Source organism: Chlorocebus sabaeus, chromosome 9, assembly GCF_047675955.1.
Source record: "Chlorocebus sabaeus isolate Y175 chromosome 9, mChlSab1.0.hap1, whole genome shotgun sequence".
In the NCBI taxonomy this organism is placed as follows: domain Eukaryota; kingdom Metazoa; phylum Chordata; class Mammalia; order Primates; family Cercopithecidae; genus Chlorocebus; species Chlorocebus sabaeus.
The window spans coordinates 71323888-71340211 of NC_132912.1; the positions used below are offsets into that span (position 1 = coordinate 71323888).

Here is a 16324-nt window from a genome sequence, read left to right on the forward strand (position 1 = left end):
TTTGAGATGAAGTCTCGCTCTGTCACCCACGCTGGAGTGCAGTCACGCAACCTCAGCACACTGCAACCTCTGCCTCACAGGTTCAAGCAATTCTCCTCCCTCAGCCTCCCAAGTAGCTGGGATTATAGGTGTGCGCCACGACACCCATCTACTTTTTGTATTTTCCGTAGAGACGGGGTTTCTCCATGTTGGCCAGGCTGGTCTCAAACTCTTGACCTCAGATGATCCACCCACCTTGGCCTCCCAAAGTGCTGGGATTACAGGCACGAGCCACTGCACCCGGCCTCAATCTTTTTAACCCTTCTTTAGCATTCCACAGTATGGTTGGACCATAATTTATTTAACTGTTATAATACCAGTGGGCATTTAAATGGCAATCTTTTGTTCATATAAGTAATGTTTCTGAGAACATCTTAGTCCATGTATAAAATAATACAACTTCCCATAGGTTATAGTGAAGCATATTCCAGATATATAATTTAGATAAAATGATATAAAATTTTATGGGTTAAATTAAATGTCTGGAATTTGCTTCACTATAACCTATGGGGAGTATGAGAGCTGAATACAGATAAACCAGATTGTGTGCTGATAACTGTTGGAGCTGGGCAATGGGTATATGAGGATTCATTATATTATTCAGTATACTGTTCAAATATTTTAGTATATGCTTGAAATTTCCCATAATAAAGTTTAAAAAGGCATTAAATACAAAGTATGAGCCAGTTTTGCAAAAATACAACATATATAAACATATATACCTTCCCCCTCCCCCCATGGAATGATATACAAGGGGACATTAACAGTGATATAAGTGGTAAAGGTGAAAATATGTGAAAAGAGATGGCCAGGATGGGGTAATGTCAAGCTAGTAAGATAAACTGTATCCTCAGAAGGATTGGCTGCCTTCTGAGATGGTGACATCCTCTACACAAAGTGGCCAAGCAGAGATTCATCAGCAATAGAACATAAAAGACACCTTTACTGGGTGGAAGCCAGACCAAACTCCTAAAATTTATTTTAGCTCAGAGATCCCGTTGATCTGTTAACATCAGTCAATTCTATCCTTACTTTGACCAATTGACAAAGACCTGAAAAGTTAATTTTTGAATTTTCCCTGAACAACTTATCTGCAAAAGCTTCTTACTTTGATTTATTATATTCAAATTCTATATGTAGACAATCTTCAATGCCCACTTCCATCTTAATAGAGTTGTTAACATCAGGATAGGTGGCAAGCTGGTGAACAATAAGATCATATTCTTTTACCAAATCTGTCAGTCTTCTCACTATTGTCACTTTAAGAAAATACCTGCAAAGTTGAAAGACAGGATGAGTTAAATCACCTGTAATAAATTTTCATGTTTTAAATCAGCAAACATTAACCACAACTAAGCCTTCTCCTTGTTGGACCTCCTTTGGGATCAACTTACTTCACTACTTCACAAAGGAGTTCCAATTTTCTTTAATGCCCCCGACATAAAAAAAAATACAAAGTTCAATTTTAAGAATAGTGTAAATACTTTACAGATGAGTTTGGAGGGCTGTCATCAAGCCTACTTGAGGAAACCTCTCCAGATCATTTCTTTAAGGAACTGCTATTTGAAATTTGGGTTGTCAAACCCAGTTCCAGATAGATAATGCCAAGTTAAACAGAGAAAGCAGGATCTCGGACCTGATGCATTTAGATTAATATCCTCAAATGCCCTGGACTCTGAGGCATCCCTGGCTTCCTGCATATAGACTCAGTGAAGGGAAAGGACACTGAATTGAGAGGTTAGAAAACTAGGTTCCTACTCCTGTTCTGCCATCCACTACTTGTGTCATTTTAGATGTATCAGAGCCTCTCTGGTACTCCAGATTACTTCTGAACCATATACTAAATGAGATTTTCTGGCAAACTAGTGGTTTTAGAAGGTAATTCACTTTACATGACAAATGAAGTACATAAGGGACAATTCATACCAGGGAAGTGTATAACTGAAATGTCTCATAGCAATGTTGTCTAACTCTATAATGTTAGAACACTCTATTACCTCAAATCAGCATTAGCCAAAGTATGTGACAGAATTTTAAAAAATCTTAAATCTTCCAATCTAGAATTATAATTAGAGGTTCAAATAAGGTATCAACAGTAGTTACTACTTTCTGGTTTTGATTCTGTTTACAGTTTATAATACACATTCATACCTCAAGCGGACATTGGCACCGATGTAAGATTCATATGGCTTTTCAACTTGCATAAATTCAAAATCATAACTTCTGCTCTGAGTCAGTTCTCCAGGTAAGGCTAGTTCTTTCACTAGGTTTACAAATTCATGAGTATTACTCTTGTCATTGAAAAGCTCTAAAAATTTTAAAAGGCAGAAAGACCAATTATTTAATATCCATTTCAATAAGACCCAAATGTCTACTTCAAACGCAATTTTTACCAAAAGAATTATTGAGTTTATCTCCAATAAACTAGACCTATGCTCTGAATTCCATTATCCTTTTTATAATTATACTTCATGTAGGCATAAAAGATTGTGTCAAGTGGCATAGCACAATGAAAATTTCTATTAAAAATGAGTTCATTCCTTTGATGTAGTTGGGGCTCTCCCAATATGAAGCCATTTGACACATTACCAGCAATTATTTGAACTTCCCCCAGACAAGGCAAAAATTCTCTTTTGCTTCAGTTAGGCAAATATATTGCTTTCATAAAATTACAAAACACAAAAAGACTAAAACCAACTATCAATTACTACAACTTGCCTCTCGGTCAGAATAGACATATAAATACACTCTCAGTCAGAATAGATATATAAACAAATATCCACCCATTCCAATTCTGAAACTTTAAAAATGTACAGTGAAACTTAGCTAAATTTTAAGCCTAGTTATGTAGACAGTATTATAAAGACATATTTTCCTTTCTCTTGTGAATCTGCAGTCTAGAAAGATGTATATACAGTTTAACTCCCTACTAAATAAAGCATGCATCTGAAATAATGTATGGAAATGTACATAAGTTGATCTAAGTCAAGAAGAAACTACACCTTTCCTTCTGACATGGAATTTTGTGTTGACACAGGTGAGTCTGGCTACAGGCACACACTAGATCAGGAAGACAAATGGCATGAGTAATTAGAAGATGAAGAATGAAGGTGAGGCTAATTATAAGGATGGTGAAAAATGTAGGCAGATGAAAATTTCAGCAGGTCAACTAATTTACTTGAATTATTTTTCAAGGCCGGTAGTTTCATATATATCATGAAATGATAAATATTATTTCATACAAGTCAAAGAAACACAATTTAATATAGTTATAAAGTAAGTCCTTTTATTATGCAAAATCAATTCCTTCCTTCTACAAAGCTAAGCTCTAATTCAATTATTTCAGTGCAAAATCCAACCCTCTTCAAATTCAGTTATCACAGAAAAAGAAGTAATACTATTTTAAACTCACCAATTTGACCTACAAATTCAATTCTAATTCCTTGGTGCTCTAGCCTCTTTCCAGGTTGCTTAAAGGCTAGGTTTACCTGCCAAAACATGAAATTATAAGAGATGTTAACAATCCTTTGAGTGGGCCTACTAGTAGCTTCCTTTCAGATGAATGCAATATATAAATATTTCAGGTATTCATTTATGAAGTTCGAGACACCACCACATACCTAAATCAGGATGATGTTATACCACCAGAGAAGGTGTAATTTATTTATACACAATCATGGGTGAACCTCTTACTTACATCAACACAAAGTCTGCTTTGTTAAGAAGGAATCCTTAATAGCTGAAGAACTATAAAAAGACTCAAAGAAAGGAACAGCCTTCAACTATTCATACTTATTTTCTGATCAAACAAATAATTCTATGACTAATAAAAGCATATTAATGTGAGGTAATTACTAATTTCAAGAACTGACCTAAAAACAGATGCAATTCCAGGACATTTAAATCAAGCAAGACTAACATCCACACAACTAGGACTATATTATGGACAATGCTCAGAAATTTGTGGGTCAAATCATAGCTTCATACTTATTGTAACTGATGTATCACTTCCAGTTTTCTGTAACCAATATATTATTATAATTCCTAACCTTAAAAGCAGTGTCTTTTGTCCTGAGTCTGCTACCCACCATAAAAACAGAATGCCTAATGATTTAAATTCAAGTATGATTCATCTTATATACTTTCCTGCCCCCCACCCCAGAAAGGACTCTGTTGCTTAAGCTGGAGTGCAGTGGAACAATCTTAGCTTACTGCAGCGGCACAATCTTAGCTTACTGCAGCCTCAACCTCTTGGGCTCAAATGATCCTCCTTCCTCAGCCTCCCAAAGTGCTAGAAGTACAGGCATGAGCTACTGCACCTGGCCATTATCTTACATACTTTTGGAGTAAAGTATATAATCTCAAAATCCCTAAACTCATATATCTGCCAAGTGGAAATCTTAAATACACACACACACACACACACACACACACACACACACACACATTTTAAGAGATAGAGTCTCACTCTGTCACCCAGGCTGGAGGACAGTGGCATGATTATTGCTCACTACAGCTTTGAATCCCTAGGGTTAAGTGATCCTCCTGCCTCAGCCTCCAAACAGCTGGGACTATAGGGATGCATAACTATGCAGGCTAATTAAAAAAAATATTTTTTGGCCGGGCGCGGTGGCTCAAGCCTGTAATCCCAGCACTTTGGGAGGCCGAGACGGGCGGATCACGAGGTCAGGAGATCGAGACCATCCTGGCTAACACGGTGAAACCCTGCCTCTACTAAAAAATACAGAAAACTAGCTGGGCGAGGTGGCAGGCGCCTGTAGTCCCAGCTACTCGGGAGGCTGAGGCAGGAGAATGGCATAAACCCGGGAGGCGGAGCTTGCAGTGAGCTGAGATCCGGCCACTGCACTCCAGCCTGGGCGACAGAGCGAGACTCCACCTGAAAAAAAAAAAAAAAAAAATTTTTTTTGTAAAGATGAGGTTTTACTATCTCACTATATTGCCCACGCTGGTCTCAAACTCCTGGCCTCAAGCAGTTCTGCCACGTTGGACTCCCAAAGTGCTGGGCTTACAGCCATGTGCCACTGTGCTGGCTGCAAACTCATCTTTAAGATCTACCCAGAATTCTTTTTTTTTGTTTGTTTGTTTTAGACAGTTTCGCTCTTGTTGCCCAGGCTAGAGTGCAGTGGCACCATCTTGGCTCACCGCAACCTCCATATCCCAAGTTCAAGCGACTCTCCTGCCTCAGCCTCCCAAGTAGCTGGGATTACAGGCATATGCCACCACGCCCAGCTAATTTGTATTTTTAGTAGAGATAGGGTTTCATTATGTTGGTTAGACTGGTGTCAAACTCCTGACCTCAGGTGACCCACCCACCTCGGCCTCCCAAAGTGCTGGGATTACAGGCATGAACCACCACGCCCAGCCAGATCTACAAAGAATTCTCCTGTTTGGCTACACCACCATTTACCTTCTGAATCCCCTATCTGGTCATATAGGTTGTTTCTCAATTGTCTTTCTTGATAACACCCTTCTTCTATAAATATTACCTGAGACAGTCAAGGATACAACTTCACATTGCTTGGCGTGGGAGTCAGGACTCCGTTTAAGTACCATTAGTTGACTGTGAGATGACCAGGGTCTAGACTTGAAGACAGCCTGCCCCTATGATGGGTGTTTCTCTGCGTGTGTTTACAGTCCTACCTGGTTCTCATTCTCTAAGGTTCTGGTTGTATTTTGTATATTCATGTATTCACTTGCTCATTGAATGTACCTAGCCCTGCGCTGGCTACTACTGAAAAGTGTATGTAATCTGATAATATAATCTTACCCTCAAAGAAGAGAGAAATCAGAAAAAGCAAAGAAAAAGCAGAGAATCAGGTGGAGTCTCAAGATATTGCCCAGGCTGGTCTCGAACACCTGGCCTCAAGCAATCCTGTTTCAAGCGACCATACCCAGTCAAATTTATAACTTTTCAATTTGAGAAAGATATCTGTAAACTATGTATGTTAGAAATAAAATTCCAAGCTAGGTGTGGTGGCTCATGCCTATAATTTCAGCACTTTGGGAGGCAGAGGCAGGAAGACTGCTTAAGGTCAGGAGTTCGAGATGAGCTTGGACAATATAGCGAGACTCCGTCTCTACTAAAAATTGGAAAAAAAAAAAATTAGCTGGGCATTGGGGCAAGTGTGCCTGTAGTCCCAGCTACTAGGGAGGCTGTGGCAGGAGGAGCGCTTGACCCTAGGAGGTCAAAGGTGCAATGAGCTAAGATTGCACCACTGCACTCCAGCCTGGACAACAGGGCAAGACCTTGTCTCAAACAAAAAAAGAAAAAGGCCAGGCACTGTGGCTCATACCTGTAAATCTTAGCACTTTGGGAGGCCAAGGACAGTGGATCACTTGAGGTCAGGAGTTCCAGACCAGCCTGGGGTGAAACCCCATCTCTACTAAAAATACAAAAATTAGCTGGGCATGGTGGCACATGTAATCCCAGCTACTTGTGAGGCTGAGGCAGGAGAATCACTTGAACCCGGGAGGCAGAGGTTGCAGTGAGCCACTGCACTCCAGCCTGGGCAACAGAGCAAGACTCTATCTCCCCAAAAAAAAAAAAAACTTAACATTTAAGAATCAGGTAGGATCCTTTTTCATACAAAAAAGCATACTTCCAGGTTTATTTATTTGAGCCCAAGAGGTTGAGGCTGCAGTAAGCTAAGATTGTGCCACTGCACTCCAGCTTAAGCAACAGAGTCCTTTCTGGGGTGGGGGGCGGGAAAGTATATAAGATGAATCATACTTGAATTTAAATCTTTAGGCATTCTGTTTTTATGGTGGGTAGCAGACTCAGGACAAAAGGCACTGCTTTTAAGGTTAGGAATTATAATAATAATAATAATAATTATTTGAGATGGAATAATAATTTGAGATGGAATATCACTGTTGCCCAGGCTGGAGTGCAGTGGCACAATCTCGGCTCACTGCAAACTCCACCTTCCGGGTTCACACCATTCTCCTGCCTCAGCCTTCCGAGTACCTGGGACTACAGGTGCCCGCCACCACACATGGGTAATTTTTTGTATTTTTAGTAGAGACGGGGTTTCACCATGTTAGCCAGGATGGTCTCGAACTCCTGACCTCGTGATCCGCCCGCCTCGGCCTCCCAAAGTGCTGGGATTACAGGCATGAGCCACCGTGCCCAGCTGTTTATTCTTTACTATAACGAATGCTGGTAATGTAACTTTTAAAAGCTTTTCTTAATGTTTCTCAAAAGATAATAGAAATCAAGGACCAAGAAAAAGAGGTCCAATTACTTCTGTTTGTAAACTGCACAGATTAAAATATTCATCTTCTGTATCTTCCCTATCTTATAACCAATATAAGTTAGTTACTTGCCTTCAAAATAACTCAGAAAAAAGCAAATTGTGATACACCATATGATGGAATATTATTAAAAGTTTAAAAACAATAATGATAAAGAATTTTTAATGACGTGGGAAGATGTGCATGATGTGTTATGTGAACAAAGCATGGTTAAATTGTATACAAGTATATGCCGATCATATTTTTGAAACTACAGAAGAAAATAGTTTTTTTGTTGTTGTTTTTTTTGTTTTGTTTTTTTGATACAGAGTCTCACTCGGTCGCCCAGGCTGGAGTGCAGTGGTGCAATCTCGCCTTACTGCAAGCTCCGCCTCTCTGCTTCCCGGGTTCACGCCATTCTCCTGCCTCAGCCTCCCGAGCAGCTGGGACTACAGGCGCCCGCCACAATGCCCGGCTAATTTTTTGTATTTTTAGTAGAGATGGGGTTTCACCATGTTAGCCAGGATGGTCTCAATCTCCTGACCTCGTGATCCGCCTGCCTCAGACTCCCAAAGTGCTGGGATTACAGGTGTGAGCCACTGTGCCCGGCCCAAGAAAATACCCTTAACAGCAGTTACTTCTGGAATGAATATTGATTATGGGTAACTGTTTTCTTCTCTGGTTTTTAAGTTTTTGTTTTGTTTTATTTTTTGTAGCAGGTCTTGTGCAGTGGCACCATCATGACTCACTGCAGCCTCAATCTCCCAGACTCAAGTCATTCTCCCATCTCAGCCTCCCAAATAGCTGAAACTACAGGCACATGCCACCATGCCTGGCTAATTTTTTTTTATACTTACTATGTTGCCCAGGCTTCTTTAAAACAAAAAAAGGCAAAAAATACTATTAAAGTCAGAAAAATATTTAAGAAAGAAAAGTAGTACTTAAACAGGCTTAACATTAAAAATTTTATATTTGAACCACAAATAATAAAACAAGCATAATCTCAGCTATTTCAAAAGCCAAGCAGTAATTTGAACTATCCTCTAATCTGTACCAATAAAGCATATAGGAAAAAATTGTACTTTTGAAAATAATCTATATGGCAGCAGTTTTTAAGAAGGACTTTATTTGAACATGGCTTTATCTGATATTTTTTAAATTTACAGTTCTTCAAAAACCATCATGAAACCACACTATTAAAGTAGAAATGCAAAGTTGTTCAGTCTTCCCACTGAACTGCAAATTCTGAAATTTTCCTTGATCTCCCATTGATGTTAAAACACAGGTGCTTTCAAGCCTATTGTAGGCTCTTCTGCAATCTGAAGAATCCCAGAATTTGAAGGAATTAAGCATTTTGGTTTAAAAGCTATTGTGCAAGGACGCACAGAAAAGTTAACCAACTATGCTGGTGAGCTGGGTCAAGAATCTTTTTTTTTTTTTTTTTTTTTTTGAGACGGAGACTCGCCCTGTCGCCCAGGCTGGAGTGCACTGGTGCGATCTCGGCTCACTGCAATCTTTGCCTCCTCGGTTCAAGTGATTGACCTGCCGCAGCCTCCGGAGTAGCTGGGATTACAGGCACCAGCCACCATGCCCAGCTAATTTTTTGGTTTTTTTTGTTTTGTTTTGTTCTGTTTTTTTGAGACAGAGTCTCACTCTGTTGCCCAGGCTGGAGTGCAGTGGTGCGATCTTGGAACTCACTCCCGGGTTCACGCCATTCTCCTGCCTCAGCCCTCCAGAGACTACAGGCACCCGCCCCCATGCCCGGCTAATTTTTCGTATTTTTAGCAGAGACGGGGTTTCAACATGTTAGCCAGAATGGTCTCGATCTCCTGACCTCGTGATCCGCCCACCTCGACCTCCCAAAGTGCTGGGATTACAGGTTTGAGCCACCGCACCCGGCCTATGTCAAGAGTCTTAACACCAATTCAGTTATACTTTTCTAACTTCTTATAATTCAAAAACTTGCAAAAAACTTGCAAGAATAGCACAAGGAAATCCCACATAACCTTTACCCAGATTCAACACAAGTTTTATATTCCGCCCCATCTGCTTTATCATCTTCCCTCTATATAGACATGGGCAAGCATATATATACTTTTTTCCACAACAAAGATTAAGTTGGAGATATGATGCTCCATTACCCCTAAACATTTCACATGTATTTCCTAAGAAAACAGTCTCTGCCGGGCGCAGTGGCTCACGCCTGTAATCCCAGCACTTTGGGAGGCCAAGGCGGGTGGATCACTTGAGGTCAGGAGTTAGAGACCAGCCTGGCCAACACACAAAAATTAGCAGGGCGTGGTGGCACGCACCTGTTCCAGCTACTCAGGAAGCTGAGGCTAGAGAATCGCTTCAACTCGGGAGGCAGAGGTTGCAGTAAGCTGAGATCATGCCACTGCACTCCAGCCTGGGTGACATAAGGAGACTCCATCTCAAAACAAACAACAACAACAACAAAAAAGAACAGGAAAGTTAACATTCCATGGTCTATATTCAAATTCTATCAATTGTTCCAATAGGGTCAGGCACAGTGGCTCATGCCTGTAATCCTAGCACTTTGGGAGGCTGAGGTGTGAGGATCAATTGAGCTCAGTAGTTCGCGGCTGCAGTGAGCCATTATTACACCACTATGCTCCATGCTGGGCGACAGGAGACACCATCTTAAAAAAGAATTATTATTATTTTTTTTGAGACGGAGTCTCGCTCTGTCGCCCAGGCTGGAGCGCAGTGGCGTGATCTCGGCTCACTGCAAGCTCTGCCTCCCGGATTCACGCCATTCTCCTGCCTCAGCCTCCCCAGTAGCTGGGACCACAGGCGCCCACCACCACGCCCAGCTAATTTTTTGTATTTTTGGTATAGACAGGGTTTCACCGTGTTAGCCAGGATGGTTTCAATCTGCTGACCTCATGATCCGCCTGCCTCAGCCTCCCAAAGTGCTGGGATTACAGGCGTGAGCCACCGCGCCCGACCAAAAAAGAATTTTTTTAAAAATGTGCTCCAATAATGTACTTTATAGTCTTTTCCTCTCCTGTCCAGGATTACATATCACTTTAAAAGGTATCCTTTTTAATCTAGAACATTCCTCAATCATCACCTTTCTCCACCCTGATTTAAAAATACAGGACAGTTTATACACTGTACCTCAATTTGGTGTGTCTGACGGTTCATCACAGTTAAGACCCAGTTTATACACTTTTGGAAAGAAGGCCACAAAAGTGTAGTTGTATCTATTTCAATGCATCATATTAGGAAGCACACAATGCCAGTTTGTCCCAATACTGATGATGTTAATTTTGGTCACTTGGTTAAGGTAATCTACCAAGTTTCTCTAATTTAAAGTTGTTATTCTTCCCTTTGCTATTAATGAGTAATTTGTGTGCAGATACTTGAGACTATACATATGTTTAAACTGAATGTAAAAAAAAAAAATCTACATATAAAACATACTCTCTGCTCCAACAAACGAGTCTCAAAGCTCATGCCTCAGTATACAATATTCTAGAGATGTCTCAAATAATGCTATCTTCAAAATTTATTTAAGGAATTATATCATTCTACACTGTTTAAGACAAACATATACTATCAATGTACTACACACCATTTATACATTCATTTTAAATCAGACACCAAATTATGTGTATATTATTGTTGCTGGATATTGTGATTATCCAAAATTAGTTTCCAACTGCTGCCAGTGGAAATCCAAGATTAGTTTGCAACTGCTGTCATAGTCCATATGCATACTGATGAAAGATGCCACAAAAATATTCCTTGCTTAAAGAACTAAACTATGAACTACTATAATTTTGGACTAAACATACACCTGTGTTCACTTTTGCAACAGGGAATAGATGCAGAGTCCACTGTAAGTGGCTTGTCAATAGTAGTAGCACCTCAAGCCAGTTTATTTACCACAGATTCAATTTCTAAAAAACAAATAAAAAGGTCTTATAAATGAAAGCAGAGAACAGTAAAAATTGACTTCTAAAATAATATCTCACTTTGGGATAATTAACAACTATCTTAATTACTAAATATCTGTTTACCTTAAATAGATAAGGTAAGAGGTTCTCTGCCTGTTGTGATAGAACCTATTTCATATTTATAGAAAAATATTCTCAGCAATACCTAAACAGTTTGACAAAGTTTTCATATGAAAACACAACACAGGGGCTGGGCACGGTGGCTCACGCCTGTAATCCCAGCACTTTGGGAGGCCCAGGCATGTGAATCTCTTGAGTCCAGTAGTTTGAGACCAGCCGGGGCACAATGGCAAAACCCTGTCTCTACAAAAAAATATAAAAATTAGCTGGGCATGGTGGCACGTGCCTGTGGTCCAAGCTACTCAAGAAGCTGAGGTGGGAGGATCACTTGAGCCCAGAAGGTGGAGGTTGCAGTGAGCCGAGATTGTGCACTACAGCCTGGGTAACCGAGCAAGACCCTCTCTCAAAAAAGGGTTAAAAAAAGAACAAAACTCTTCCTTCTTAAAGCTGCTGTCTGGAAACTGTATAAATTGTTTTTGTTTTTGTTTTTTGAGACGAAGTCTCACTCTGTTGCCCGGGCTGGAATGCATGCAGTGGCGCGATCTCGGCTCACTACAAACTCTGCCTCCCAGGTTCAAGCGATTCCCCTGCCTCAACCTCTCCAGTAGCTGGGACTACTGGTGTCCACCACCACACCTGGCTAATTTTTGTATTTTTAGTAGAGATGGGGGTCTCACCATGTTGGCCAGGCTGGTTTTGACCTCAAGTGATCCGCCCGCCTTGGCCTCCCAAAATGCTGGGATTACAGGCGTGAGCCACTGTGCCCGGCCAAAACTGTATAAATTAAAGGAGAAAAGTCCTCTCTTCAAAGTGAGTTTTACTTTTTGTACTTCATTATAAATTTGGATTGCAAGTCAAGATCAAAACTTAAAAACAAAACTGTAAACAAACAAGAATTTTAATATTTTGAGGGTTTTTGCCTTTTAAAAAATGTCCTGGTTAAGGAATTGTAACTTATGAACCCCTCTCAAAAAAAATCCCCAGATAAATCGCTAGTCAAAATGCTCACAATTCCAAAAAAACAACTATACCTCAATACTTAATTAAACACAGTCAAAAAGACTCTCAAAATTACTCAGAAGATATAGAGATAAGGTAAGCTCTCTATATATAGCTTGTATATATGTGTATATATGTATATTTATATATACATATGTGTATATATGTGTATTTATATATACATATGTGTATATATGTATATTTATATATACATATGTGTATATATGTATATTTATATATACATATGTGTATATATGTATATTTATATATACATATGTGTGTATATGTATATTTATATATACATATGTGTGTATATATGTATATATATGTGTATGTGTGTGTGTGTGTGTGTGTGTATATATTTTTTTGGAAACGGAGTCTTGCTCTGTCGCCCAGGCTGGAGTGCAGTGGCGCCATCTCAGCTCACCGCAAGCTCCGCCTCCCGGGTTCACGCCATTCTCCTGCCTCAGCCTCCTGAGTAGCTGCGACTACAGGCGCCCACCACCACGCCCGGCTAGTTTTTTGTATTTTTAGTAGAGACGGGGTTTTACCGTGTTAGCCAGGATGATCTTGATCTCCTGACCTCGTGATCCACCCACCTCGGCCTCCCAAAGTGCTGGGATTACAGGCGTGAGCCACCTTACACGGCCAGGTAAGCTATATTTTTAAAAAGGGGGAACCTAGGTCAGATATATTCTTAAAGCATAAAAAATTTAGGGCACTATCTGGTAGAGCTAGACTTAACCCATTTATGCTGGAGGTTGCAAATTTTTATGTGTGAAAAATCAGACCTTGGTGATGACCTTGAGCAGTAGGATATAAATAACTCCCACAAGCTTAGCATTCCAATAATGGAACACTAGGCATAAATAGGTTAAGGATGATTTATCACTTGACATGAACCAAAGCAGTAAATATTCTAAGTAAAGACAAAAAGGACTTGAGTAAATCACGTTTAAAAAGTTCCCAGCTGGGTGTGGTGGCTCACATCAGTAATCCCAACACTTTAGGAGGCCAAGGCAGGAGGATTACTTGAGCCCAAGAATTGGAAACCAGCCTGGGCAACAATGGTGAGACTTCATCTCTACCAAAAAAAAAAAAGTGTTTTTAATTAACTGAGTGTGGTGGCATGTATGTGCCTGTGGTCCTAGCTACTCAGGAGGCTGAGGTGGGAGGATTGCTTGAGCCCAAGAGACTGAGGCTGCAGCATACTCTAGCCTGGGCGACAGGGCAAGACACTGTCTTAAAAACAAAAACAAAAATTTTCCCTATTTATTTTGTGATAATTTAAATATTTCCAGTTGTCTTAAGGAATGCTTCAAGAGATCGAAGACCATCCTGGCCAACATGTTGAAACCTCATCTCTACTAAAAATACAAAAATTAGCTGGGCATGGTGGCATGCACTGTAGTCCCAGCTACTTTGGAGGGCTGAGGCAGAAGAATCACTTGAACCCAGGCGGTGGAGGTTTCAGTGAGCAGAGATCGTGCCACTGCACTCCAGCCTGGCAACAGAGCAAGACTCTGTCAAAACAAAACAAAACAAAAAAAGTCACAGAGATGCCAAGACAATTCAATAGGGAAGGAATATTCTTTTCAGCAAATACTGCTGCAACAACTGGATAATGACATGCAAAAGAATAAGCTGAACTGCTGCCTCATGCCATACACAAATATTAACTCATTTGGATAAAATAACTACATGTAAAAGCTACAATTAAAAAATTCTTAGCAGGGAACATGGGTGCAAACCTTCATGACCTTTGGATTAGGCAATGATTTCTCAAATAATGCCAAAAGTACAAGCAACAAAAGGAAAAAAAATAGATAAATTGGACTTCATCAAAATTTAAAACTTTTGTACTGCAAAAGACACCAAGAAAGTGAAAAGACAACTCAGAATGGCAGAAAATATTTGCAAAACACATATCTGGACTTGTACCCAGAATATATAAAGAACTCTTAGAACTCAACCATAAAAAGACAAATAATCCAATTTAAAAAATAGCCAAACTTTGAATAGACTTTTCTCCAAAAAACACAGACATATGGCAATAAGCACACAAAAAGATGTTCAATATGATTACTACTTGGGGAACTGCAAATCAAAATGAGATACCACTTTATATCCACTAAAACGACTATAATAAAAAATAGACACATTACTAAGTGTTGCCAAGAACATGGAAAAACCAAAACCCTCATATATTGCTGGAGGCAATGTGAAAGGGTACAACTACTTTGGAAAAATTTGGCGGTTCTTCTAAAAATTAAACAGCAAGTTAACATATGACCCAGCAATTCTACTCCTAAGATCAAACAGAAGTTAAAACATATGTTCACATAAAAACCTGTACACGAATGTTCATAGCAGTATTACTCATAATGGTCAAACTGTAGCAACCCAAATGTCCTCAACTGATGAGTAGATAAACAAAATGTGGTATATCCTTATACTGCACATATATATTAGAATATTATCTGGCACCAAAAACAAACAAACAAAAAATGATGTTCTCATACATCCCATAACATGGATGAACCCTGAAAACACGCTAAATGAAATAAGTCAGGCACAAAAGGACAAATGTTATGACTACTTATACAAAATACCTAAAATGGGCAAATTCATAGAAACGGACAGTAGATTAGAGGTCACCAGGGGCTGGAAGATGGGGAGCTACTGCTAATGGGTACAAAGTTTCTATTTTGAAGTCATGAAAAAAATTTGGAAATATAGTAGCTATGGTTGCAAAACATTATCAGTGGAATTAATTCCACTGAATTATATACTTTAAAACTGTTACAAGGAAAATTTTATGTAATATATATTTGACCACAATTTTTTAAAAAAAGAATGAAGTGTTGACCAGGCACAATGGCTCACGCCTGTAATCCCAGCACTTTGGGAGGCCAAGGCAGGCACATCACAAGGTCAGGAGTTTGAGACCAGCCTCGTCAACGTGGTGAAACCCCGTCTCTACTAAAAATACAAAAATTAGCTGGGCGCGGTGGCAGATGCCTGTAATCCCAGTTACTCCAAAGGCTGAGGCAAGAGAATTGATTGAACCCAGGAGGCAGAGGCTGCAGTGAGCCCATATTGCACCACTGCACTCCAGCCTGGGAGACAAAGCGAGACTCCATCTCGAATGAATGAATGAAAAAATGAATGAATAAAAATAAAAAAGAATGAAAATGAATGAATAAAAATAGAAAAGAATGAAGTATGGGTACATACTACGACATGATGAACCTTGAACACATTATGCTAGGTAAAAGGAGCCAGACACAAAAGGTCACACAGTACATACCATTTATATGAAATGTCCAGAATCAACAAATTCAGAAAGAAAGGAGATTTGTAAATTAGTGGTTCTCAGGTACTGACTGCTAGTAGTATGGGATTTCTTTTTGGGGTAGTGAAAATGTTCTGGAATTACGTTTTGATAATGGTTGCTCAACTCTGCAAATATAGTAAAAATCACTAACTATACACTCTAATAGGTGAATTTTATGGCATGTGAATTATAATTCAATTAGGCTATTAAAAGAAAAAAAAGTACATGCCACAAATAGGCCAACAGAACAGAACAAAGTTCTGAACAGGTGCACACAATCTCTGATTTATGACAAAGGTGGTATATTACAGTGCAGCAGGAGAAAGGATGGCTTCTTCAATATACGTCCTGGGTTCATTAGCTATCCATACAGAAGAAAAATAAATTTGACCTATCTCACACCACAGATTGATTTATGACAAAGGTGGAATGACAGTGCAGTGGAAAAGGATGGCTTTTTTAGTATACATCCTGGGTTCATTAGTATCCATACAGAAGAAGAAAAATAAACTTGACTTCTATGTCACCACCACAGACAAACTGAAAACCAATTCCAAGCAAAACAAGGATCTAAATGTGAAGTATAAAAATAAAATTTAGGCCGGGTGTGGTGGCTCATGCCTGTAATCCCTGAACTTTGGGAAGCCGAGAT

At 39.6% G+C, this 16324-nt stretch overlaps 1 protein-coding gene across 1 annotated transcript in view; it reads right to left on the reverse strand.

Annotated features, from left to right (window-relative positions):
- VPS26A (VPS26 retromer complex component A) overlaps positions 1 to 16324 on the reverse strand; it is a 51518-nt gene that overhangs the window by 13512 nt on the left and 21682 nt on the right. Inside the window, exons 3-5 of the mRNA XM_038009139.2 lie at positions 3452 to 3527; positions 2191 to 2347; positions 1148 to 1312 (exon numbers count right to left, since the gene is read on the reverse strand). Coding sequence (XP_037865067.1) covers positions 1148 to 1312; positions 2191 to 2347; positions 3452 to 3527 — 398 coding nt within the window. The remainder of the gene's footprint in view (positions 1 to 1147; positions 1313 to 2190; positions 2348 to 3451; positions 3528 to 16324) is intronic.